The sequence below is a fragment of the Chelmon rostratus genome, chromosome 21, assembly GCF_017976325.1.
Source record: "Chelmon rostratus isolate fCheRos1 chromosome 21, fCheRos1.pri, whole genome shotgun sequence".
Lineage (NCBI taxonomy): Eukaryota > Metazoa > Chordata > Actinopteri > Chaetodontiformes > Chaetodontidae > Chelmon > Chelmon rostratus.
In genome coordinates this window covers 12,469,780-12,493,959 of record NC_055678.1, presented here as the reverse complement: position 1 = coordinate 12,493,959, position 24,180 = coordinate 12,469,780, and the positions used below count along the sequence as shown (strand labels likewise).

At 46.7% G+C, this 24,180-nt stretch overlaps 2 protein-coding genes across 2 annotated transcripts; both read left to right on the top strand.

Annotated features, from left to right (window-relative positions):
* The first annotated feature begins 691 nt into the window (after nucleotides 1–691).
* prr12a (proline rich 12a) lies at nucleotides 692–15,795 on the top strand. The gene is made up of 15 exons (XM_041962494.1): nucleotides 692–1,458; nucleotides 3,287–3,444; nucleotides 3,913–4,074; nucleotides 4,354–9,050; nucleotides 9,519–9,746; nucleotides 9,912–10,611; nucleotides 11,382–11,866; nucleotides 12,184–12,300; nucleotides 12,526–12,659; nucleotides 12,984–13,444; nucleotides 13,589–13,708; nucleotides 14,195–14,292; nucleotides 14,733–14,864; nucleotides 15,359–15,454; nucleotides 15,574–15,795. The coding sequence occupies exons 1-15, from the start codon at nucleotides 1,376–1,378 to the stop codon at nucleotides 15,706–15,708; spliced, it is 7,806 nt and encodes a 2,601-aa protein (XP_041818428.1). The 5' UTR covers nucleotides 692–1,375; the 3' UTR covers nucleotides 15,709–15,795.
* A 2,693-nt stretch (nucleotides 15,796–18,488) lies between these two features.
* irf3 (interferon regulatory factor 3) lies at nucleotides 18,489–24,057 on the top strand. Its single transcript, XM_041962143.1, has 11 exons — nucleotides 18,489–18,672; nucleotides 19,728–19,894; nucleotides 20,059–20,230; nucleotides 20,899–20,972; nucleotides 21,060–21,120; nucleotides 21,254–21,319; nucleotides 21,438–21,683; nucleotides 21,876–21,966; nucleotides 22,381–22,667; nucleotides 22,750–22,868; nucleotides 23,324–24,057. Exons 2-11 carry the CDS (start codon nucleotides 19,730–19,732, stop codon nucleotides 23,435–23,437), a joined length of 1,395 nt encoding a protein of 464 aa, XP_041818077.1. The 5' UTR covers nucleotides 18,489–18,672; nucleotides 19,728–19,729; the 3' UTR covers nucleotides 23,438–24,057.
* Nucleotides 24,058–24,180: the final 123 nt, after the last annotated feature.

The window sequence follows — 24,180 nt, the reverse complement described above, 5'->3', positions numbered from 1 at the left end:
CATCTGCTGGTGAACAAATCAAGTGCATATGGGGTTTGGCAGTAAGGTTCCCCAAATACTAAAATTAGCAAAAGGGTGGAAAAAAGGCAAAGTTGGCATAATGTTAATGTTGGCATATGTAAAGGGAGAAAATAAGCACTATTAACATGCTGATTAGAAGCAACCTGCAGCCTATTTAAATACTTAAACATGCGATCGCAGGAAATGATACTGTCAAACAGGCTGCACGATTTGGGATGTGAATTTGCAAAGTGGCTGCAGGAGGCCTAAATAAATCTGGTTATTACTGGAAATACTTTTGCACTCGAATGCGTCTCAGCCAATCGCAGCGTTCAGCTCCACCAGCTGACTATTTTTGTTGGCGTAAAATGTAGTCTGAATTAATAATTAGCCTATCAATAATATGAAAATCTGGAAAAACACGCGGGGCTGGTTGGTAGACTGTGGGCCGGTGAATGGAGGTCACCGCAGACACTGAGTGAGACTCGACGGTGAGACAGAGAGGGGGGAGAGGGAGGACGGACAGCGGCCAGCCGCCTTCAAAAATGGCGTCTCCGGAGGAAAATGAGTAAAAAATATTAAAACGCGGCCTGCTTTCTTTACGCTTCCTCGTTCGGTGTTAATATTTTTTCATACTCTGGTTGTATTTTCACCGGTGCTGGCAAACTCGTCGCTTTACATGAACGACTAAAGAAAGTAGAAATACGAGGAGCGAGCATTTGGGGAAATAAAAGCAACCGTGTTTTATTTTGATGCGTCGTTACTGACAGCTAGCATCTGCTGCTAGCCTACAGCTCTGCTCCGGAGGGGGGTGGGAACGATTTGCATGCAAAGAGAAAAAAAAGATTTTGAAATTGGGGATTTCTTTGCTCGTCTGTGGGGAATGATTGGTACCAACGTGGCCCGTCGATTGCGATCTTTTTCTGGTGCTAGCAGCGTAGCAAAGACTAGCCTAAAGAAAGGGGAGGAGAGACGGTGAAAAAGGACGCATTCAAATCAAATGTTTATCAGCAATTCGCCCATCACCGGCCGAATCCGCGGCATCTCCATCATGACCGAGACTGATTTTGGACTACATTTGCATTCGTGGAAATGATAAATGTGAAAGGCGTAGGAAAAGGAGAAAGGCTGGCTTTTTTTGGAGGTGGTTGGATTATAACCCCGTAGACCCCCCTCTTTTTTCATCCAGCTTTCTCCTCCTCCCCTCCATTTCTCTTTCAATATGCTGTTTTCCACTCCTGAGGACTTGCTTATGAAACCGGGGAAAATAGCCTGAAACCGAGAACGGGAAAGACTGGGATTTTTTTTTTCCGTGATCTGCTCTGCGACGTTCTCGTTGCTTTCGTCCTCATCGTACACATTGTACAACACATAAATGGATAGAAATTACCCGGGAACAGGATTCGGCGATTTGGGCGCAGGAGCAGGATGGAGTTACGAGAGATCGGCAAAAGCAAGGTATGCATTGGATTCAGACAATGTGCATGCATCACTGGTACTTTGCAGGGCACGGTGTGGCCCATGTAAACAAATTGTCGCCATTGGGTTCATATATAGTGCCATGCCTTGCCATTATGTGGAGTGCATTGTCATCCAAACAGTTGCATAGTAATAATATTATAAACAGGAATGGAGCAGTGTGCGTGTCGTGGGGGTGGGCGGGGTGGAGAAAGGAAAGGTTGGGGATATGAATTGTGTGATTGACAGACGTTGGTTTTAGGTGGACCTAGCGGGTTGGAGGTGGGGGTATGTCTGGAGCATCCATAGGAATTATTGTTCCCCGTGTGCAGGCCTGGACACAGACCCTGATAGATAAATTCACTGGATTGATAGGAACTGCGAAGAGTGCAGACGCAGCAAACCCCCTCACAGCAGCCCCCCTGACAGACATCAACAAGATGAACTGATACATATTAACCGGGAAGACACGTTTAATGAAGCCTTCTTTGAATTGTTGCGTTTGAAAGAAAATGGGGAATAAAAATCTGGAGGTGGAGATGGTGCCATGCTCTAACAACTGAGATTTCTAATGCATTTTGCCCAAGCGTGATCTAGATAATTGCTGTTGGGTTTATGTTAATTTGCATGATTAAATTGTGGGAAACGTAATTTCCACAGCACCAGATTTGCGATTTACGGTTTCTACAAATTGAAAAAAGGACTGGGTGAATTTATAAGATGGTGAAAATCGCCAGGACTGTGAAAGAAAGCTCTGTCTTTTAGCTTCACGTTAGCATGAAAGCTAGCGCTCTGTTGCATGGAAGTCAGTTGAGGCCTGTGCACGCAAGCACTGTTGCCTCTCATCTAGCTGCACATTATTTGAGATATTTTGACCACGACTTGGCTACCTGATCATACTCGAACGCCACTATGCACGTATGAGAAGTGATATTTGGCTAAACAAATACGTCCAGTTGCTGGTGTTTGCATGCAGCTTAGCATGCATTTGCGTCGACTGGCACCATCCAGCTGTTAGCTACATTAACATAATCAATGGCTGCAGACAAATGAGTTGTTTGTCTGTGGTATAAATGGAGGAAACTGTATTTTTTTTTCACTTGACTTAAGTCTGCATATTGGTTGCTTATGGTGTATTTACACGTAAAGGACTGGCCTTCCAGTTTGGGCCTAGTCTCTGCATATCTACCTTAGCTGCTGTGCATCGCTGCTAGGCGGTGCTACCAACAGCAAAAATGCTAGCATGTTATCTGGCCAGTCGGCCAGCCAGCCACGCATTTCATCTGTCTGTGATAACGCAAAGTTCTGCAACTGGCAAGTATTTAGTGCTCAATAAGAAGCTCATTTAGTCTGTAAATTTCTAAATTACATTGTGGTTGGGTCTTGTGGGTCTGTTATAATAATTGCAAATTTAATATCCCGTAATTTTTGCATGAACCTTATAGTGCTGGTTTGACAGATTTGCATCATCTGTAATACACTTTCTTATAATGGCCAGGTTTGTAATTCAGCCATGGATAATTTAGATATTGATGGGCTAGATTTTAACTTACAATAAAAATCAGACTCCCTAGGGATTTTGGTTCTCACTGTTGAGAAGTTACATGTGGTCACACCAAACAAATGAGCAGCCTTGAGGTGACATCTGATGTGTTGATTTTTAATTGAAGAACAATTTACTTGCATGTCCTATTTTGTGTGTTGTAAAAATGACCCAAGCCTAGACAGTCTTTTCTCAAGGGTCACATTTTGGGAACAGATTAAGTTTATGTAAATGTAGTCTGAAATTAATGACACTTCACAATCCCCCACTCCCCTTCCTCTGTAGTCTTGTATATGGGAGTTCCAGATCATCCCACCCTGAGTCTGAGCTCCTTCACCGGCAAGCCTATGCGACCCCACACCCTCTGCAGGGCTATGCCACCAATCACCACCCAGGGAGCTCTGGCCAAGGCGGGGCTTGGGGAGCAGCTGGACGGAGTTTGGGTGAGATAAATGTCATACCTTCCATGTCACCACCATAAGGGGCCCTGGCAATGAATTATTGTGTCTGTCCTCACAGGCCCTGATAGATTATTGTCATTGAAAAATGTGCACATTATAGCTCAACTGAGCTGAAGCCCTAGATGTTAAAACCTGATTTCAGAAAAGGCCTGTAGTCACAGCATTCTTCCTCATACAGTTTGCTGATATCTTAAGGGCTGTTTTCAGCAACAGGGGTTGATATATTTATAGTTGGCCGCCTGATTCAAATTTGAATCTGTGGCAGCAGCCTCACTAAATAAACTTTATTTATTTATTTTTAGAGAAGATTAAATCTTGAATCTAAAATCCTTTCTCCTATATTTTTTATTCTGATTATGTATGTGTAAGATTTCATCAACATCTCTGCTGGTAGCTGTTAGTATTTTCAGTTTTAATTAATTTTCATGGGTTTATCTTTCCTTCCCAAAGGTCTGTCGGGGCTCTTTGACACTGGCCTGCACCATGCCAGCCCCTCTGCCCCCGATGCCTCCGTCATGAATCTGATTTCAGCCCTGGAGTCCCGGGGTCCCCAGCCTCCACCCTCTGCCTCCTCCCTTCTCTCGCAGTTCCGCACGCCATCCTGGCAGACAGGTGGGGCTGTGTTAGATCTTCCCTCTTGTGTTGACATTCAAACAGGCCCCACAGTCAACATGACATTTAAAGAACCTCACAATGTTTGGCTGCATCATTATTCTGACAGTGTTGCTATATGAGCATTTTCATATAAAATGTACACATTTTATCGCACTTGCTAATATTCTTACTCTTGAATACTTTTAAACTTTTAAATACCTTTGGTTGCTTTCGTTATTTAAATGAGAGTGTGATGGATACTGAGTAATATTGCAATATGTCTTCCTTTTCAAACAGCGATGCACACACCTGCTCCACCTGAACTGTTCATCTCTGGAGCCCTTCCTGGCTCTGGCTCCTTCCCTTCCTCCTCAGCTCTCTCAGCCTATCAGCATCCAGCATCCTTCTCCAGCCGTTCTTTCCCCGCCGCCTCCCTCTCCCTCCAGGACACGCCTACGTTTAGTCCCACATCCAATGGCCTGCTCTCCCCACATGACCCCCTACTACACATCAAGGCCCCTTCCCAGTCTAGCCTGGGTTTTGATAGACTCCTGTCCTCGCAGGGTGCCGCTGCAGCTGCCTATAGGGGCAGCCAGGATCCCACGAGTGCCACATCAGCCCAGGCGTCCTCTGCCAGGCACCTGCAGTCACACCAGTTCAACCTGCTGTCATCCCAGCTCCAGGACCAGTCATCCCAGCTGTACAATGCATCAGTCTTTTCTTCAGCCCAGCCCCAACCTCAGTCCCAGTCCCAGTCTAATTCGGCTCAGGAACGGGCTGTGCCCCGGCAGGACAGCGTTATCAAGCACTACCAGCGGCCCACACCAGCTCAGTCACAGCTCTCATCCTCTGCTGCCCACTCCCTTCAGCACTACCTCAGCTGTGGAGGGGCAGGGTACCAGCAGATTGCCACCCACCACAGGCATGCTGGTCTTTCTTGCAGTCCCTTGGGAGACCAGAGCCCGTCGTCTGATCACAAGCCCACCTCTCGCACTGAACAGTATCGGCCAATCATCCAGCCTCCCTATTCCTCCTCCTCCTCCTCCTCGTCTTCTTCCTCAGCTGGGAAAGGTACCAAAAGCAGTTCCAGCAGTGGCTATTCTTCTGCCAGTTCAGCATCATCTTCAAGAACCCCTCACACACCCCCTTCTGCGTCCTCAACCTCCTCTTCCTCCTCATCTTCTTCTGCCACCTCTGGGGCTCATCCTTCCAACTCAATCCCCACCTCCAGCTCCAGTGCAGCCCCTTCCAGGCAACAACCACCCCCTCAGCCAGCTCCTCCTCCCCCAGCCCCTCAGCAGCAGCAGCCCCCTGCCACCTCCACCTCAGCACCCCAGTCTCTCCCCAAATCCTGCCTCTCAGGCTATGGTTCTCCTGTGCCCCCAGTGAAGACCCCCACTTCTGCTCTTACTGGTCAGACCCCACCCCAACAACAGACACAGTCTTATTCCCCTAATCAGCCACCTACTTCCCACCTGGCTCAGTCCTATGGAGGCTTCAGTTCACCACAAGCCCAAGACCTGAGCTCAGGTACGGGTGGGAAAGGCTATGGCAGTTTAGGGGGGCGAAGCCAGTCATACTCCACTGATATATATGGAGCTGACTCTGCTTATGGATCACTTCCATCCTCTCTGGGTGGAGCTGGAAGCCCATCACTAGGCTACGGAGCCCCAGGTCACTCCCCTGCCCTATTAAGGTCAAGTGGTTCATCAGGTAGTGGAGCATCTGGGGGAGGAAGCAGTAGTGGCACAGGAAGTGGGAACTCTGGGTCAGGAGGAGGAGGGGGAAATAGTATGACCAATGAGAGAGGTGGAGGTGGCAGTGGTGGAGGGTCTTATCATATTCCAGACTCTAGCCCTTCTCCATCAGGCAACTCAGGCATCATCCGTCCAGGGTTGCACTCCCCAGTGCCCTCCTGCCCCACACAATCTCCAGGGGGTGCAGGCTCCAATAAATATATTTCCTCAGTTCTCTCCCCCACCTTCCTAGCCTCCCCACAGGGTTACCCCGACACCAGAGGCCCCAGCTCCCAACCTCAGTCTTATCATTCCACCTCCGCCAAAACAAAGGCAGACACTTCCATGCTAGGAGTGGGCTCTCAGAGGTCCCAAGAGGAAGTAGATGACGACGATGAGTTCTTGATCCAGCATCTGCTGCAAGCCCAAGCAAGTCCTGCTCCCCAGGCTGGTCATCATCATCCTCAACAACAGCCCCAACAGACGTCCCAACAAACACAGCCTCAGCCCCAGTCAGTGCCCCCAACCACTGACTCAGGGAAAGGGCTGAGCTATGACATGGGTAAGACCTCTGAGGAGAGATACCACCCCCAGAGTGTCATACGTACCCACAGTGCCACATCTGCTGCTGGAGTAGGTAGCGCGGGGTCTGGAGGGTCCATCTCAGGACTGGAGAACCAGCTGGAGATGTCACTAAAGAAACAACAGCAACAACATCAACAACACCATCATCAACAGCAGCAAAGAAACGAGAGGTCTGTTGGAAGCAGCAGGAGCAGCGGAGGGAGAGGCAATGCTGAACAAGTGCACTCCCACCTCCATCACCATGACAACCTAGGCTCAGTAGTCCACTACGGCCGGGGTGATCCATACACGCAACACTCCTTAGCTCCTCAGCACTCCTCACATAGTCAGCATGTGTCCTCACACACACAGATACCGTCCCACACCCAAATGGAGCTCCAAAAGAAGCCACAGGAGCGCGCTGAAATCCCTTATCCTCGGAAAACACCGGAGGTCCAGCAACAGCATTCCCAGTCTCAAGCTGCCGCCTCCCTCATGGACTCTCCCACTGATCAGTCTCGTCAGCCACCACACCTACTGCAGTCAGTCCTGTCTCACACCACCCGCAACAAGATGGACTCTCATCGGCAACACCAACAGCATCACAAAATGGACTCCCACCAACCGCATCAGCAGCACCCAAAAATGGACTCCCACCCTCAGCATCAACAGCACCAGAAGATGGACTCCCATCAGCATCAACAGCACCACAAAATTGATTCTCATACACAACATCAACAGCACCATAAAATGGACTCTCATCCCCAACAGCAGCACTCTATCAGCCAACAACAAGCTGTAATGGAAAGTGCTGGTGGGACACTTGGCTCAAGTAAACATCAGGCTCAGCCTCAGTCCCAAACCACCCAGCTACAGCTTCAACTCCAGTCCCAGGCTTTGGAGGTGGCAGCGGCTCACTACAACCACGGGCCCCCTCCACATCAGCATGAGCAGAGCCAGGTTAAACAAAGCTCAGTGGTGTCTTCCTTGGACATGCTGGAGCGCTCCCTTTCACAGACTTCCAGCACAGACGTAGCTGTTGCAGAGGACAGGCGTGGTGGAGCAGGCAGCGGGGGAAGGAGTGGAGGTAGCAATGAGCGCCACAGACAGCAAGAGCAGCAGCAGAGGCAGCACCCATCCCACCACCACTCACAGCAACACTCAGCCTCTGAACTCCACTCTTTCCTCTCTGAGCCCGATATGGGCTTGTCAACGCCATCTCACATGCACCATCTTTCACAACACCACCCGCAGCAGCAGCAACAACAGCAGCACCCGAGCTCTCAGCACCAACAAACCCACTCTCACCACCCTCACACCCAACCCCACCCTCACCATATACCCCCACCTTCTGCCTCCGCCCACTCCCAGCCTCAACCTGACCCACAGCAACCACTCTCATCCCAGCTCACCCCTCAGCAGAGCCAGCTGGACCAGCAGCGCTCAGAGCAGCACCAGTTTGACACAGTCAGCCCAGTGGAGAAAGCAGACCAGAATCAACAAAGTAACCGCTTTGTACCCCTGACGTCCATCTGCTTCCCGGACTCCCTCCTTCAGGATGAGGACCGCTCCTTTTTTCCAGGAATGGAAGATATGTTTTGTGCAGAGGACTACAAGTCAAGCTGTGCTGGAGGTGCAGGACCAGGACAGGAAGAGATGAATGACAGCCACACTGGGCAAGAGGGAATGGATTCCATGAAAGCTGGACAGAGTGCAGGTGGAGCAGGGGGGAGTAGTGGAGCTAGCTATGACATAATGGGTCACCATGGTGGAGATCAGGGTTATGAACCATACTGTCATGGCCTGGAAGAACCAAGCAACAACACCATGACTCTGGATCTAGACTCTCTTAAAACCCATGAGCTTCCTTCCACTGTCAACACTGAACAGCTAGGATTGATACAGTCTCAGGCCCCAGCTATGGGTATGGGCTCCAATTCTGCTGGTCCTAACAACTCTGGAGCTAAACTGTCCTCTGGGCCTGGAGGACCTGGCACAGGAGCTGGTCCTGGAGGCCTCCAGTCTCCCATCTTCTGCTCATCTCGTCCCAAGAAGCTCCTCAAGTCCAGCTCTTTCCACCTGTTGAAGGAGCGCCGAGACCCCAACACACTGCCTAAGAAAAGTTATGCTCAAGAATATGAGTTTGAAGATGATGAGGATAAAGCCGACCAGCCAGCTGACATCCGGTTAAATAGCCGGAGGCTCCCGGACCTATTACCAGACTTGGTGTCCAGCTGCAGAAAGGGAGGAGGAGGAAGTGGGTCTCTCAGTCCTTTAATGGGTGACATTGATTTCTACCACTCCTCTGGCTACTCCTCTATGGGTTCACACACTCTTCTGCCACAGGATGGACCCAAGAAGAGGGGCCGAAAGCCCACAAGACCCAAGAGAGAAGGTCCACCGAGGCCAAGAGGCAGGCCTCGCATCCGTCCAATGCCTGAGCCTTACACTCCACGAGGGATGATGGGGGAGATGGGTGGAACAACAGTAGGAGGGGGATTCAGCGTGGAGGGACGAGGTAGGGGCAGGGGCCGTGGAAGCCGAGGTAGAGGAGGAAGGAGAGAGGATATGTACATGGAAATGAGTGGGAAGGAGCAGGATCAGATGCACCACCATCACCTCCATCAGCAGCAGCCACAGCAGCTCCATCACCAGCCCCAACAGCAGCTGCACGAGCCTATTCCACCTCTGAAGGTCAGTGGCACAGGCTTGGAAATTTTTAAACAAACTGTCAATTAAGTGCTGGTGTGTTGCTCATAAATGCAACAACAAACAAACACTGGTTGCTGAAGATAAATGTGGTGGCTTGCGTAGTCCTCATCAAAGCAATCAAAAGCAGATAAAACAAGAAGCTTACTGTCTTTATATGAGTGAGGATCTGCTTGTGTGGTTGAAGGGAGGGTCAGCCAATACCTGCAGTTTTTGTAGTTTGTGTTACCATTCGATCCCTTTCATTTTCATTTTCACTCTAACTCTGTTTTTTGTTTTCAGACTAATCACATTTAGGGTTAGGCTCAGTCAGTCTGTTAAAATTGTCCTGTTATTTAAATACTAATAACTTAAAATGAGTGTCCCATCCTGGTTTCCTAATTTTTGTAATATATGTCTGTACATTCAGGCAAAATTACTTTAAATCTTACTGTTTTGTTTGTTTTGTTTTAGATCAAGTTACCAATTGGTACTATGTCTTCCTCCGATGCCTTGCTGAGGACGGACTCTTTGTCTGGCACGGACCCTGCTTTGTCGGATGGCTCAGTGGGCTCTGCTCCGTCACTTGGTTTAAGTCCTGGACCCCCCTGCAGCGCTGACAGCACCAGAAGTCAGGACAAGAACAAGCAGAAGAACCAGATGATGAGTGAAGGAGTTGATGAAGAGGGGCTGGAGGACAGGGTAAGAGCTCCCAGGATTATATCCTCGCTGTGTCAAGCAGAGAATGCTGAAAAGTTACATGAAGTTGAATTGAAAATGATTTGATTCAAGTAAATTTTCTTAATAGTTGTGGAGTTCACTAATTTCCTGGTGGATTGAGTGAAAGTTCTTTTGTATTACTTGTAGGGCGATGAGAAGGACTCTGAGTCCAAGGCTGGCTTCGTCGCTTCATTCTTGGACTTCCTCAAGACAGGGAAAAGACCTCCAGGCTTGGACATCTCTCCAGGAATGGAACATGACAACGGTGAAAACTCGCCCTGTAAATCAGGTGGTCTGCGCCCTCTGTCTCCTGCGCCGCCTCCTCCACCACCGCCACCTCCATTCGGGGACAGTGAAGGGAATGGGGGTCTAGCTTTGGGGAACTGCTCCAGCCCCAAGCGCTTGGAAGATGAGCTGAAGAGGAACCTGGAGACCTTGCCGTCGTTCTCCTCTGATGAGGAGGACTCCGTCGGAAAGAACCAGGACCTCCAGAAGAGCATCTCCTCAGCCATTTCTGCTCTGTATGACACTCCTCAGCTAACCTCTAACATCCAGCCCCCTCTATCTCCTCCACCTCCCCAGCCTCAGCCTCAGCCTCAGCCTGCTCAGTCCCCACTTACTCCCACTCTGCAGCCCCCTACGCTTAGCCCACAGCCTGCCATGCACACCCCTCACGCCCTGCCCCATTCCAATGAACCTGATGTCCTCCAGCCAGAAGATGGAGACATGGATGAGAACAAAGAGGAGGAGAATGAGGAGGAGAGAAGCACAGGAGGGGATGAAGAGAGTGATATCACAGAGGAGAGAGAACCACAGCTGGAAACCCTGGGTGCCCCTAATCTTGACGGTAAGGCTGGGAGTTAGCTTTTTATTCATCTCATGTCCCATTGGCACATTGATTTTTCTGCAGCTTGGCTTAAGAAAATTAATATTTTCCTGTCAGGCTGAGCTATTGCTTTATTTCTAGTCTAGTAAAATGTCCCATTCTGCATTTGTTATTAACCCCCCCCCCCCCCCCAGTCGAAAATATGTTTTCTTCTTCTTCCTCCAGTTGAATGTTTGAGCTTCACTGTGTAGAATGATGTATGTGCAGAGTTTGACATTAGAAGTTTTCACATTAATCTGCTGAAGATGTAAATTTTCTCTCGGTTAATTGAAAATCTGATTTTAAGAGGCGGGCCCACGAGCGTGATTTGTGACACCACAACTAGTTTGGAAGCCAATCCCTGTCCAATATTCTGCATGTACAAGTGTGATGTGGCAACCTGAATCCTCCAGTGCACAAACACTGGGAGCGGACTTTACAGTGAAGTAGGACACATCTTGTGTCTAGCAGTTAAACTTGTGAAATGAAAAATATTTGCATATTCATATATTGTGGAATTTTTAATAAGGGAGAAGGAGTAGGTGCCACTTGAATAATTTTAATGTGGTGATGGTACTTTTTCCCTGCAAAAACCATGTCAGACACACATTAACAAATTTCCTGTATGCCTTAATACATGTGTGGAGGTGATATTTGAATATTTGATTAAAGTCTTGTGCTTGTTTTGATGCTGTGGTAAATTAATATGTAAATTTGACCGTGATCTTAATCTTACCCCCCTTTCCTTCCAGCGCCCCCCCTCCCTGAGATTCCTCCTGCACCGGCAACTCCTGAACCTCCCTCTGTCCCACCATCTCCCACCTCATCCTCTTCTCCTTCTCACTCCCCCCTCCCTCCCCTCTCGCTTCCCTCACCCCTACCCCCGCCAGAAGAACAACAGGAGAACTCCCAGCCTCCGAGCCCTGTCGCTCCCACATCCCCCTCTCCACCGCCTCCGCCACCCGCCACTCTCCCTCAGCCGGCCACTCCCCCTCCGACTTCCCCTCCTCCCCCATCCTCACCGCAGAAGGAGTCTCCCATGCCATCTCCAGAGTCCCCCGCTTCTCCCGAAGAGCCCCCACCTCCTAAGATCACCTCCCTGCACCTTGCCCAGAAGCAAGAAGATGCTGCCATTGCTGGAGAGAGTGAAGAGGATGAGAGCGAGAGTGGAGGGGAGGGCATCTTCAGGGAAAGGGACGAGTTTGTGGTGCGGGTGGAGGACATTCGAACTCTAAAGGTATTTGTTAGACTGTGTGTTGGTGTGCATGTGTCATTGACAGATAAATAAACACAAAGGACTTTGTTAGGCCAAAAAAAAAAAGAAAAAGGTAGAGATGCAACAAACCGAATACAATGTTTTAACTAAATCATTACACTGATGTAGGTGTTGGTACAGGCTAAAAATAGAGTAAGTGATTATTAAATCCAAGGAAAAATCATTACGGACAGTCACTTTGTGCTCCTTTTTTAATGAATAAAATAAGTTGAAACCTGAATCCTTCAGTAGCTGCCAAGTTACAGAGACTTACCTGTGTGTCATGTGTGTGGGCACAGCTGGCCCTGCAGACGGGCCGTGAGCCTCCGCCCATCTGGAGGGTGCAGAAAGCCCTGCTGCAGAAGTTCAGCCCAGAGATCAAAGATGGACAGAGACAGTTCTGCGCCACAAGCAACGTGAGTTCCCCTCCAAGCACTCACTTATCAAACCACACCTGCAGACAGTCATGTTGTTTCTTTTCACAGTCACAGCTGCATCGTAGCACATGAGAAATATACTGTAGTACGCTGTAATGTTTGTATACAGGCTACTTTGTCTCAGTTTCATCAATCAAAGTAATGGCAAGTAATAAAAGTTGTGGTTTTGTACAATTCAATCTTTACAACCTGTTTCTGGCTCAGTATCTTGGCTACTTTGGAGATGCCAAGAGGCGATACCAGCGAATCTATGTCAAGTTTCTGGAGAACGTCAACAAGAAGGACTATGTCAGAGTCTGCTCTCGGAGACCTTGGCGCAGAGCCACACCTGCTCTCAGGTACCAGTATCTACCATATCAAAAGTCCTATTCCTGTTGAATTAAGACTTGCTTGATTTAGGGATAAAGTTGCCTTGCCCACATCAGAGAATACCAGGGGCTCCTCCTAGATCCAGGAGTCCAGGTTTAGACTCCAGAAACATGTAGCCACTACCATATGGATGGAGGTGCAGGGGCCTTGGTGGACAGAACCCTACCTATAGAAACAGGCCAATAATACTTCAGACATTCTTTCTAATGACCTGTTGAATGGATTTTGTCAATATATAGACATTAAACTCTGTGGTTGTTTCATTTCTAAAACTATTTCTGCATGTGTTACAGACGTCAGTCCCTCCCCAAAATGGCTTCCCCCCCTGCCAGCCAGGCGCCACCAAGAGTAGTTGAGAAAGAGGAGAGAGCGGCTCCGCCAGTCCAGCGCGAACAGAGGGAGAAAACCAGAACGGCAAGCACAACGACAAAAGAACCGCGGGAGAAGAAGGAGGCTTCAGCCGCCGTGCTCAAAGCTAAGGAGAAGGAGAAAGAGAGAGAGCCGGAGGGGAAGAGAGCGCAGCTGCAGCAGGAGAAAGTGGAGAAACGTGCCGCCGCAGCAGAACGAGGTAGAGCGAAGGAGGAGAAGAGAGCGGTGGAGAGGAAGGAGAAGGAAAAGGCTGACCGCCCACCCAAGTCCAAGCCAGCCAAAGTGAAGGCAGAGCCACCGCCTAAGAAGAGGAAGAAGTGGCTGAAGGAAATACCTTCATCATCCGACTCCGACTCATCAGAGGAGGCAGCTAGTGAGAATGAAAGTGAGATGCCATTTTGATTATTTGCACTTGCATTTTGCCATCAGAAGTTAATGTATTGAAGTTTCCAATCTTATCTGGGGCCATAGCAAGAAAGCAGTTAGATTAGTTCTGTACAGTTTGAAACTCTGGCTCTCGTCCAATCAGTGCCAGTGAAAGGCGGAGTGAACAACCGTGCCATGAGGGAGATGTTCAGGAGCTACGTGGAGATGCTGGTCAGCACGGCCCTGGACCCCGACATGATCCAGGCCCTGGAGGACACAGACGGTGAGAACGGCACTCACTGCCTCCTCAGCATAGTGACAATTAAAGCTTCCTTCATAAATCTACTGACATGTAGGAGACAGAAATAGAAGCTCTTATGCAGCCTGTATTGAGTAAGACGATGTCTCTAACCTAACCAGACCTGCCTGCCTGGCAGCATGTTTTCTGCAGCTTAAATGTCTGCATTGAGGCATTTTGATGATATTTTCAGCAGGGGCTTGAAGGATCAGCGTGCAGGTTGAATAAACATCACCGCCACTGACAAGAAGCAGGGGAATTGTTAGAGAATTCTGTAGCATATCTAGATGAATCTTTTAATGGTTTTGAAAATCCAAATAAACAAGGTGTGACAGGCTGAAGGGAAGCCCCGGCAAGGCTGACAGATCAGCAGCCAGCAGAGCTGCTTTGAATCTGCCCTTGGTATTAAAATGATTGGCAGCTACATGAATGATGACTAATGAAACTTCCTCCACCTTGATTGGCCAACAGATGAGCTTTACCTCCCACCGATGAGGAAGATTGACAGCATCCTCAGCGAACAGAAGAGGAGGTTGTTGAGGAGAGTCAGCATGAGCTCTCAGCACCAGGTAATCTGTCCTGAATGCACTGCTTCTCTCTCCCTCTCTGTCCTTCAGGACTGAAATAACATCTTTCATTTTCTTTTCAGTTTGAAGCTCTGTAGAAACAGTAGATTAATTGATTAGTCACTAAAAAGGAATTTGACTTATCATTTCCGTCATATATCGTGCAAAAATGCCAAACAATTGCTGTTTTCAGCTTCCCAGGCCTGAGGATTAGCTTTTTTTTTTTTTAAGCCTTTTTTTATTTTATGACAATGTAAATTCACATCACACACATCATCACACATCAACTTGGGTTTTTGACACTGTACATGCTCAATAACCATTTGAAACAATAATGGACAGATTCGTTGGTGATGAAAATAATCACTTACTCAATAACCACAAACACCGTGTCAGCTGCTGACCTGTTATCCTCTTTTCTCTTTCTGCCTCTTCCCTGTCAGGAGGTCCTGCATGCTTACCCCCAGATCATTGTAGACCCCCTGGACTCAGGAGTGGTGAGGGTGCGGCTAAGCGGGGATGCTTACAACCGCAAGACCCTCAACAGAGTCAAAAAGTCCCTGCCTAAACCACAGGTAGGTGTGTGTGTGAATGTTTAGAGTGTCAGGAGACTTGTGATAGATAATTAAAATTATGTCAAAGAAACTGCAATGGTTAAAAAATGCCCTTTTAGGAGGAAAGCTCTTCTCCTTTTTTCGAGTTGTCAAATATTAATACACGAACAGGACCTCTGTGGACCTTCGAGGGAGATTTTTAGCCTGTAAGCAGGTGATTCTTTCTGGTTTCGATGTGACACTGAAACCACAGCGACAACAAAATTAAGCATTACTGTAAAAAGCTAGGCAGTGAAGGGCGGGCGACAGATGGGTCACAGAGGGCCGAGAGGGTGAAACAGTACCAGCTTCCCCTCTAACACCTGCTGCAAGTTTCCTGCTCCACTTTCAGTTTTTCTTACATAGAACTAGATTAATACTCCCTGAGGCTCTGTTTTTCTCTCCTTTGAAGTTGATAAAATTGACCTGAATCTTAATCTGACTTCTTCCTTTGTTTTTTTTTTCTGTCCCTGTAGGACCTTAAACTGTCAACCGATTCATATCGGATCTACAGTCTCTACCACTCCCTGCATCACTATAAATACCACACCTTCTTACAGTGCAAGAAAGAGGTAAGCAAGCATGTTTCTAGTTCTGGTATATGCTTGAGTCATGTTTATTCGCATTAGACTACACAGAGCCAGCTTTTATATGTATCCCAATCGTCTGTGTTTCCGTCCCGCTTTCCCAGACCAACACCATCGAGCAGGCGGCCGAGGACCCGGGCCAAGAGGAAGTGGTGCAGCAGTGCATGGCCAACCAGAGCTGGCTGGACACCCTCTTCGGCTCCTTCATTGAGCTGCTCACGCTCAGCACCAAAGCCTGAGGCGACCACAAAATGAGAGCAGGAACGAGTAAAAGAAAGAGGATTTAAAAAAAAAAAAAAAAAATCCAAAAAATGGAAAGAGAAGGATCCTACTGTACAGACCCCAGACCCTCTTCAAATCTCTAAGATCTGAGGATGAATTTTTGAGGCCCTTGACGAACATGAGGGGGTCTGTTCATGTGACCTCGGACACTGGCCTCTGTTCTTTTTCTTGTTGTTGATCAATGACTAAAGAAATGTCTTACTTTGTGAGAAGGCGGGGACCCCACTGGTTCAGGGGTCACTGGCAGGTCAAGAGGGAATTGACCGTTGGTGAAAAGGGAGCAGCGCGAGGCGGAAGGACAAAGACGAGGAGCCGTAACGCCAAGTCGACGGAGGAGCCACTGACGTCTTGTTAACTGTGTGTCATAAAGACAATAGTTCAAAGAGATACTATTACCACTTAGTTTTTACATAAATTATTTTTTGAAGACTAACATCAGCTGTTGGCTTTTGAAAAGAGTGGAAGAGGGTGAGAATGCTTTTTAAACTGCGTGTAGAGTGTGCCGTGAGCAGCGTGAACATGGACTCGTCCACGGTTAGAAACATGAAATGTGATAATAAACGCTCTCTCTCTCGCTCTCATCCTGTGCTATGTGAAGGGCAGCACCAGTCCGCTGTGTGATAATATATAAACACATTTTTATTATTTATATGAGGAGGTTTTTAACTTAAACTCTCACAAGCGCTGGGTTGCTGCCCTAACATTTTAAATACCTTTTTATTTCCCACAGGTTCAGTATACAGTTGTAACCCACATATCCAAGCCGTCTTCCCCTCTATACAAAAGAACAGACGTCGAGACAGAAATAACACAGTGGGTGTAAAATAACAAAAGAAACAAGAGGAAGAAAAGAAAAAAAAAGAATGGGAAAATTTATTTGAAACTTAACATTGTTGTGCTTCAGTTCAATCATCAGTCATGCAGGTGCAAAGAAAAATAAGTAAACTATCCGTTTCCCCGTGTGGGAAGAAGGAGTATAAATAAGTAATATTTAAAGAGGAAATAGTCATTTCATTTTTATCATTTTGATGTTTGTGCATACTATGACTTATTTTGAAAACAATCTAATTTTCCATAAAAAAAGGAAAAAAAAGCGTGTAAATATTGTACAGTTCTTGATGAAATTCTTTGTCCTTCTGTACATTAACTCTCCTGTATTTGAGAAACAAATAAAATCTGCAAAGAACAAACAGTGTTTCATTTCCCTGCAGCGTACACCGATCAGCCAGAACAGTAAAACCACCTGCCTGATATTGTCTGGGTCCCCTTCGTGGCCTCAAGGCAGCTCTGACCCAGCGAGGCATGGACACAGGCCCTGTGGGGGTGCCCTGTGGTCCAGCACCAGGACGGTGGCAGCCGATTCTTTGAGTCCTGTGGGTCAGACTTGTTCCTCCGTGGCCCGTTGGTTGTGTGATCGGACTGGGGAATGTGGAATTTGCAGGCCGGATAGAAGCCTTGAGCTCTCCAAGATGTTCCTCAGGCTGCTCCCGAGTAGTTTTTGCAGCAGGCCGCATTGACCCACTGGAGGAGGCCGCTGTCATCACAGGGATTCTTGGTCTGCGACCGTGACCAATCATGTGGATGCACATCAAGATGGCATCCACATGAATACCAGGACCCAAGGTGTCCCAGCAGAGCATTGAATTGCAACCAGTATGCATTATATATGATCTATGTTGTCCACTTCACCTGTCAGTGGTTTTAATGCTGTGGCTGATTAGTCAATGTGTGTGTTCTTTTACATCTGTCTTTGTGAGGACATTTTGACTTTTTAGACATTTTGGCTGGTTCTCAGTTTATTTAAAAGGCTTTTTGGGGGTTCAGATGTGTTTTTTGGGGTCAAAGATAAAATTAAAGTCCCCCTTCACAAAAAATATGCATCTTGTGTTGTTCCTTGACTTGGATGTTTGACCTTTTACGTGCAGTTTGACACATGGAACGTAGAGGCTTAAGACCTCCAGCAAATATATTTACATATATATTAAAAAATATTTGCAGATGATACATGATGTTTTGTTATAAATTGAACTACTAGCTGAAAAGATCAATTGAAAACATTTCACGGTTCCAGCTTCTTAAATGTGAGGGTTTGCTGCTTTTTCTTTTTTGTTCTATACTTTTCATGTGTTTGTTCTGTCAGTAGGACAAAACAGGTTTTGAGGAGTTGTCGCTTTGGGCTGTGCGTAATTATGACAGCATGTCTCACTATATTACAACTTTTACAATCAGCCAATTAATGGAGAGAAAAATCAGTAATTACAGTTGTATACAAAATATGCAAAACACGAGCTGCACCTCAACCAACTAAGCAGTAAAATCCTGCTTTTACACAGAATGCATGATTGATAATAATCTAATCATAATGTGACACGTTCATAACAGTAACGTGGGCCTTTTTTCTGCAGGGGTACTTTTACTTTTTATACTTTTGTACATTTTGATTACACTTTTACTTGAGTAAGATTTTCAATGCAGGACTTTTATTTGTTAAAGTGTATTTTTTACAGTGTGCCATCAGGGCTTTTACTTGAGTATATGAATACTTCCTCCACCTATCTGAACTCCTTTAAGGCCTAGAAATATAAACGCGCGTGTGTGCGCGCGCGCGCGCGCGCGCGCGCGCGCGGCCCACCTAGCGGGTCGGGCTGGTATGAAACTCTAGTGCGACGTCACATTTGGAAAACGAAACTGACGGCTGGGAGTTTCCCGAGAAAACCTCCACCGGGCCGGAAGCTGCGGCACTCTGGACGGTATTTAAGGGATCGCCAGCCGGGGGTTGAGTGACAGTCGGTCGCGCCGCTGCAGGTCCGACCCGGAGCCGCTCTCCCGCATCACGTCTCGGCCTTCCTGACCGCGGAAAGCTCGTCTCTGCAGGCGGGGGAGTTTGCGTTGAGGCCGGCGGTGTTGTTGACTAATTTCACGTGAGTTGAAGTCTTTTACTGCTCTGCTGTGAAACTATCAACAGCCACTAAATCTCTCCAGATGTTGTCTGTCCAGCTGCTCTGTCACACGTGATCACACAGTTACAGGAATATTTAATGATACTGCATCTGTACACGGAGGAAGAAAGTATGTAAACACTCTGTATTATATACGATGTACACACTACTGCAAACAAGAATTTCCACTTTATGTGACTTCATATTCTATTTGACTTTAAACGCAACAATACACGAAACAGTGAGTACTTTTACTTTTGGTGCTTGAAGACATTTTACTGTAACAGTTAAAGAGCTTTTGGGTGAGTTTCTTCTTCTTCTTTTTTGAGCTCATCTGGAGTATTTTTGGTCCTGAGGGCTGAAGCAGACTTGGCCTCATATTCACCTCCTTCCTCTTTTTTGCATTTCAGAAATTGCTAATATGACTGATTTTCCCAGCTGCACTGTAACGCAGCAGAGACCAGGCTGCTGATGCTGATTTGTTCATGAACCTTTCAGAGTTGAATGACAAAAGATTCCCTCATTCTACTGAATCGTTTTTCCATTGAGGATCTTTCAGAAACAGATTCTACACTTTAATGAGCAGTTAATTTAAACATGCACGTCGCTTTTTACTGTATTTACTCCCTTTTACTAATGCTGTTAATACTGGTACTAATATTAATAATTAAATGACTAAATAGCGCCCTCTGTAGGCGAAAATAATATATATATATAGATGGACCTGAAAAACTGTAATAATTAATTCACATCTGTAAATACACATGAATAATTATGTCGATTAAACATTTAGCCTGGCTCAGCTACTTTTATTTAAATAAAGCATGATGAAAAATTGTTGCACCAAAGTTCTGCAGTCTGTCCTCTGATTCTTTCTGCTCCACTGTTGCACTCAGTGCAAAGTACGCTGGGAAATATTGATTTGGATGATCTTGGAATCACGCTAGGTGAAAAGGCTCAGGCCTGACATACTGTATGTGACAGCAAACCAATGCAGCGGCTCTGCTGGTGTGACATTTTTTTTCTTGCTCCTGCAGAAATGTCTCATTCCAAACCACTGCTCATCCCGTGGCTGCGGGCCCACATCGACAGCAGCAGGTACCCCGGTGTCCAGTGGACAAACCCGGAGCGAACAGAGTTCTCCATTCCATGGAAACACGCTTTACGCCAGGACTCTTCGGACACTGACATTCTCATCTTTAAAGTAAATCTCATGCACAGTTTCTATAAAGTATGATATTTAAAAACATCAATGGAGGTACAGGACAGAGTAGCCATGCATATGACTTTGACATAACTTATCCCTTGTATTCATGGTGTTCTACACAGTGAGGGGTCTGTAGTGCAATGACCGTTTCTTCCCTGCAGGCCTGGGCAGAGGTGAGTGGCAATGGCCGGGCTCAGGGAGACCCCTCAGTCTGGAAGAGGAACTTCCGCAGCGCCCTCCGAGCAAAAGGCTTCAAACTGGTCTCTGACAACAAGAATGACTCTGCTAACCCACATAAGGTGTTTCACTGGCCGGATGAGTCAGGATCAGGAGGTGAGGGTCCCCCTGGGCGTCCATAGACAGTCGCCATTTGGTCCTTTATTACAGTGGATACCAGGCAAGTTAAAAAACACAGGGGGCTGTTTCCTGTGATAAACTGTACAAGAAAAAATTAATGACGTGTATTCGCTGGCATCTGGCATTAAAAATGCACAAATAATACAAAACAGACTGTTCTCTGGCTTGCAGAATCCAAACACACGCTTCATTTCTCTTGCAGTTTTATTCATGCAAAATTATTCATCTTGTGTGTCTTAACTTTAATCCCAGTAGGGAGGCATCATCACTCTACTGTTGTGGATTGCAAAGTAGATAAATACAAAAATCAGATAATGCAGTAAACGCTTCACAGATCTATGCTCACACATGGGTTACGTGTAAATTTGAAATGATAAAGCACCTTTCTATCAGCGTGGCCATGTGCAGCAGATATCTGATCACTTCCTATCTTCTCATTTCCACGCGTCTTGCATATGTTCATGTCTGGATTCGTGCCTCTGTTGCTAAGATTTGCCGAGGCAATATGCAGATGCAGAGCAAGCAAGTCAATGCCATTTGCAAAGGGGGATTATAAGATTAAAGGGGTGTTTCTGAGGAGAATAAATGATTAAAAGATAGTAAGCAGCAAATTATAACGGAGCTCTTTGCTTTCACTCTCAAAGCGAACTCTTCTGCTGGATCCCAGGACCAAGATGACCCTGATTTGTTTGAGCACATTGGCCTTCCAGCACAAGAAGTAAGACAAAGGAGATAAAATGCTTATGCTGTGTTTTTATATAATTGCGTATGAGCTCATTCAGATGTGTGTTCTGTGATATTTCAGAGCCAGCTTGTGTCATGCTTTGATGACTGTCTCTATCTTCCAGAGGATGCTGTGTTTTCAGGTAAGGCAGCCCCTCTCTATCTATTCATCATCTCTTGGCATGCATTTTCTTTTATCTCAGAGGGGGAATTGATCAAATCCTTAATTTGATAGTGAGGAATGTGGAATCACTGCTGATCAATATTTGCCTGCAGAATCCACTGTCAACCAGGATATCCTCCAGGAGTGTCTGAAGGGACTGAACATTGGTCCTGAGACAGGTAAACCTCAGCCCTGTTCATCACTTCCTCCTCGCTGCTGCAGTATGAGCAGAAAACAAGAGTATCCAAGGTACTTTTCCTCGAAAATAGTTTTTCAGTTTCTCAAACTTTTCCACAGAGGGCACTGCAGCCTTTGAGCCTCCTCCCGAGCAACAGCAGCTCCGAAACCCAGTTGTGATTGGTGGATGTGCGTTGCCAGGGCAACAGCAGTATCCAGTAACGTTTGAGGGTGCAGTCGGTGAAGCTGGGTTGCCTGAGCAACCGGCACTTCCAATGGAGGGAGCCGTGGGAGGGGTCTGTGGTGGGCAGTTGGTGGAGCAGTTCCTACATACCATGAACAAGACCAGGGATGGAGAGAATTTCAGTAAGTCGATGGGTGCTGCTGTAAAAATGAAAAAGGGAGTTTACACAGACGCTCAGACATGCCATCCATAACTAAATGTTCAAGTGGAATTTCATTAAACAAAGTGACCTGTCAATATGAACAATAATAATAAATAATAGTCACTTCAATAAGGTGTTTTCTCACACACTTCTCCTCTTCGTGCATCCGCAGAGACTCAGTTCAGGATATCAGTGTACTACAGAGGGGTGAAGGTGTCGGAGCAGCTGGTGGAGAATGAAGCTGGAATCCGTTTAGTCTACAGGTAACATCGAAATGAAGCGTTCATCACAGCAAGCATGTCCGGCAAACTGCTCGTTGTCCCCAGTTTGGCTTCAGGTTGACTGTAATAGTTCAAAGAACGGTTGGATATTTTGGGAAATTTGCTGTTCTTGTAAAAGACGTGAGAAGTATGTTGTCGGAGCCAGGAGACGATTAGCTTAGCCTAGCATAAAGACTGAAAACAGGGGGAAACAGCTAGCCTGGCTCTGTCCAAATGTAACAAAATACGTACAGCTATGAGAGAGGGATCAATCCTCTCGTCTAACTCTGGGTGAGGAAGAGAAAAAGCGTATTTCCCGAAATGCAAAACCATTCCTAAACATTCTCTGGGCTTTTTCTGGCTTTTAACCTGCTGCTCAACTTAAAACCCCATAAATAATTGTCGTCTTCGCATCAGCCCTGAACTCAGCGGGACAGTTTTGGACCCCGAGTCAGGCCTCTCCCTGGTCTCTCTGCCGAGTCCTGGAGCCATGCTGGATAAAACCCAAGCCAATCTGACCCAACGCATCCTGAACAAGCTGGTGGGTTTGGACTTGGGGGTGTCGGGCCACGTGGTCTACGGCCAGCGGCGGGGTGAAAGCAAAGCATTTTGGAGCTTCTCCAAATTTGACCGGAGCAGGCAGCCCCAAGAGGTTTCTAAACTGCACCCTCAGCCGCTGTACCTGTTCAAGGACTTCTTGCGAGGTGGGTGGAAGGGAAAACTCGGCAGCTGATACATGTGCCGTGTCTTGTGGCATGTGTGCTGACTGATTGTTCGTCCCTCTAGGAATACTGGACTTCATCGATGGGAGAGACTGCCCTCCCTGCTCCCTGTTCTTCTGCCTCGGGGAGAAGTGGCCAGACCCAGACAACAGGCCTTGGGAGAAGAAACTCGTCACAGTGGAGGTAAATTATTCAAACTCACAGACAGCGTTGTGCTCTCGAAGACCTTAAAGCAGTGTGTTTGGTAGAGAAAGTTGTTGTTGTTTTTCCGCTGCGCATACCTCTATCAAATTTCATGAGTGATCAAACCGCCAAAATTGCCCACTCAAGGGAGCTGCAGTCAGCAGCACTTTTCAAGAGGCAATTTTGTCTCAGTATTGATTAATAGCTCTGAGGGAACAAAGCCTGAATACCAGTGGTGACAGCTGATTCCTCTGGCGTGAAAAGGTTTTTCTGCCCCCGAGCCTCCACAGGGGAGCGCATGCTGAGAAATAAAAAGCTTATACAAAACTTTAAAGGGAACCAGCTGGACACGACTCACTGCTCCAGCTTTCTCCAGTTCCATGGCTTCTGTCAAGCTCAAACTTGCCAGCTCGCTCGTGTCATTCTCGTCATTGCGTCTGCCCTTTTTGTCTCAGGTGGTCCTGACTTCAATGGAGTTACTGAAGAACATGGCTGTTGGAGGCGGCGCCTCCTCCCTGCAGTCTGTGGAGCTGCAGATGTCATTGGAAGAGATGATGGAGATGTACTGACACGCTTCACTGTGCCTGGAGAAAGTCAATGTTTACCTTTTTTTGTAACCCCTAGCCTTAACAGAAGCACCTCAGAACATTTTATATCTTCATTCTACACAAACTAGAACAGGTAATAATACTGCTGTTAATAGTCCTGGTGTTGGACTTGCTGGTGCTGCATAAAGGAACACAGCAAATATATTTAAGGTGCAACTTGTACCATGTTTAAACTTAAATATCTGCTTTTGAGTGAATTTACACTTTGATATTTTCTTACTTGAAATAATGATGTGATTTGATTGGATCTTTCTAACATCAGTGATGTTACTGGTGCTGATGTTCTTTGCTGCTTTCAAAGATAATGTGCTAAATAAAAGATTTCTGTCACTCAGCTCAAGAGGTTAACAGCAGCTCTTTTCACTCATTCCTCAGTCTGCCCTTGTGAGTAATTTGTTTGTGCTGATGTAAGTGCACCTGTTTTTCGCTATAAAGCGAAACAGATTTCCCTCAATGTGCAACATCATCCAGAAACTGTCAGTCATCCTGTTAAAGATCTTATTTGTTGTAATGTATAATAATGAATTACATGAATTCCCACATGTATAATCACTCTTAGCTTCATAAAGACCCTCATCAAAACTGAAATACTGTGTGCAGAGTGAAATTAATATACTGTAACAATACATAAAACCTCCACTGAATAAAAAAACAGTAAAGCCCTGAGCTCAACTGCCAAATTTAACAGTCCAGATGTGATCAGA

Coding starts and splice junctions, on each gene's coding strand:
- prr12a (XM_041962494.1), top strand. CDS start 1,376: ATGGATAGAAATTACCCGGGAACAGGATTCGGCGATTTGGGCGCAGGA. Junction 14,293..14,732: donor GCATGAGCTCTCAGCACCAG/GTAATCTGTCCT, acceptor CTTCCCTGTCAG/GAGGTCCTGCATGCTTACCC. Junction 14,865..15,358: donor AGTCCCTGCCTAAACCACAG/GTAGGTGTGTGT, acceptor CTGTCCCTGTAG/GACCTTAAACTGTCAACCGA.
- irf3 (XM_041962143.1), top strand. CDS start 19,730: ATGTCTCATTCCAAACCACTGCTCATCCCGTGGCTGCGGGCCCACATC. Junction 20,973..21,059: donor TTGGCCTTCCAGCACAAGAA/GTAAGACAAAGG, acceptor GTGATATTTCAG/AGCCAGCTTGTGTCATGCTT. Junction 21,121..21,253: donor AGAGGATGCTGTGTTTTCAG/GTAAGGCAGCCC, acceptor ATTTGCCTGCAG/AATCCACTGTCAACCAGGAT.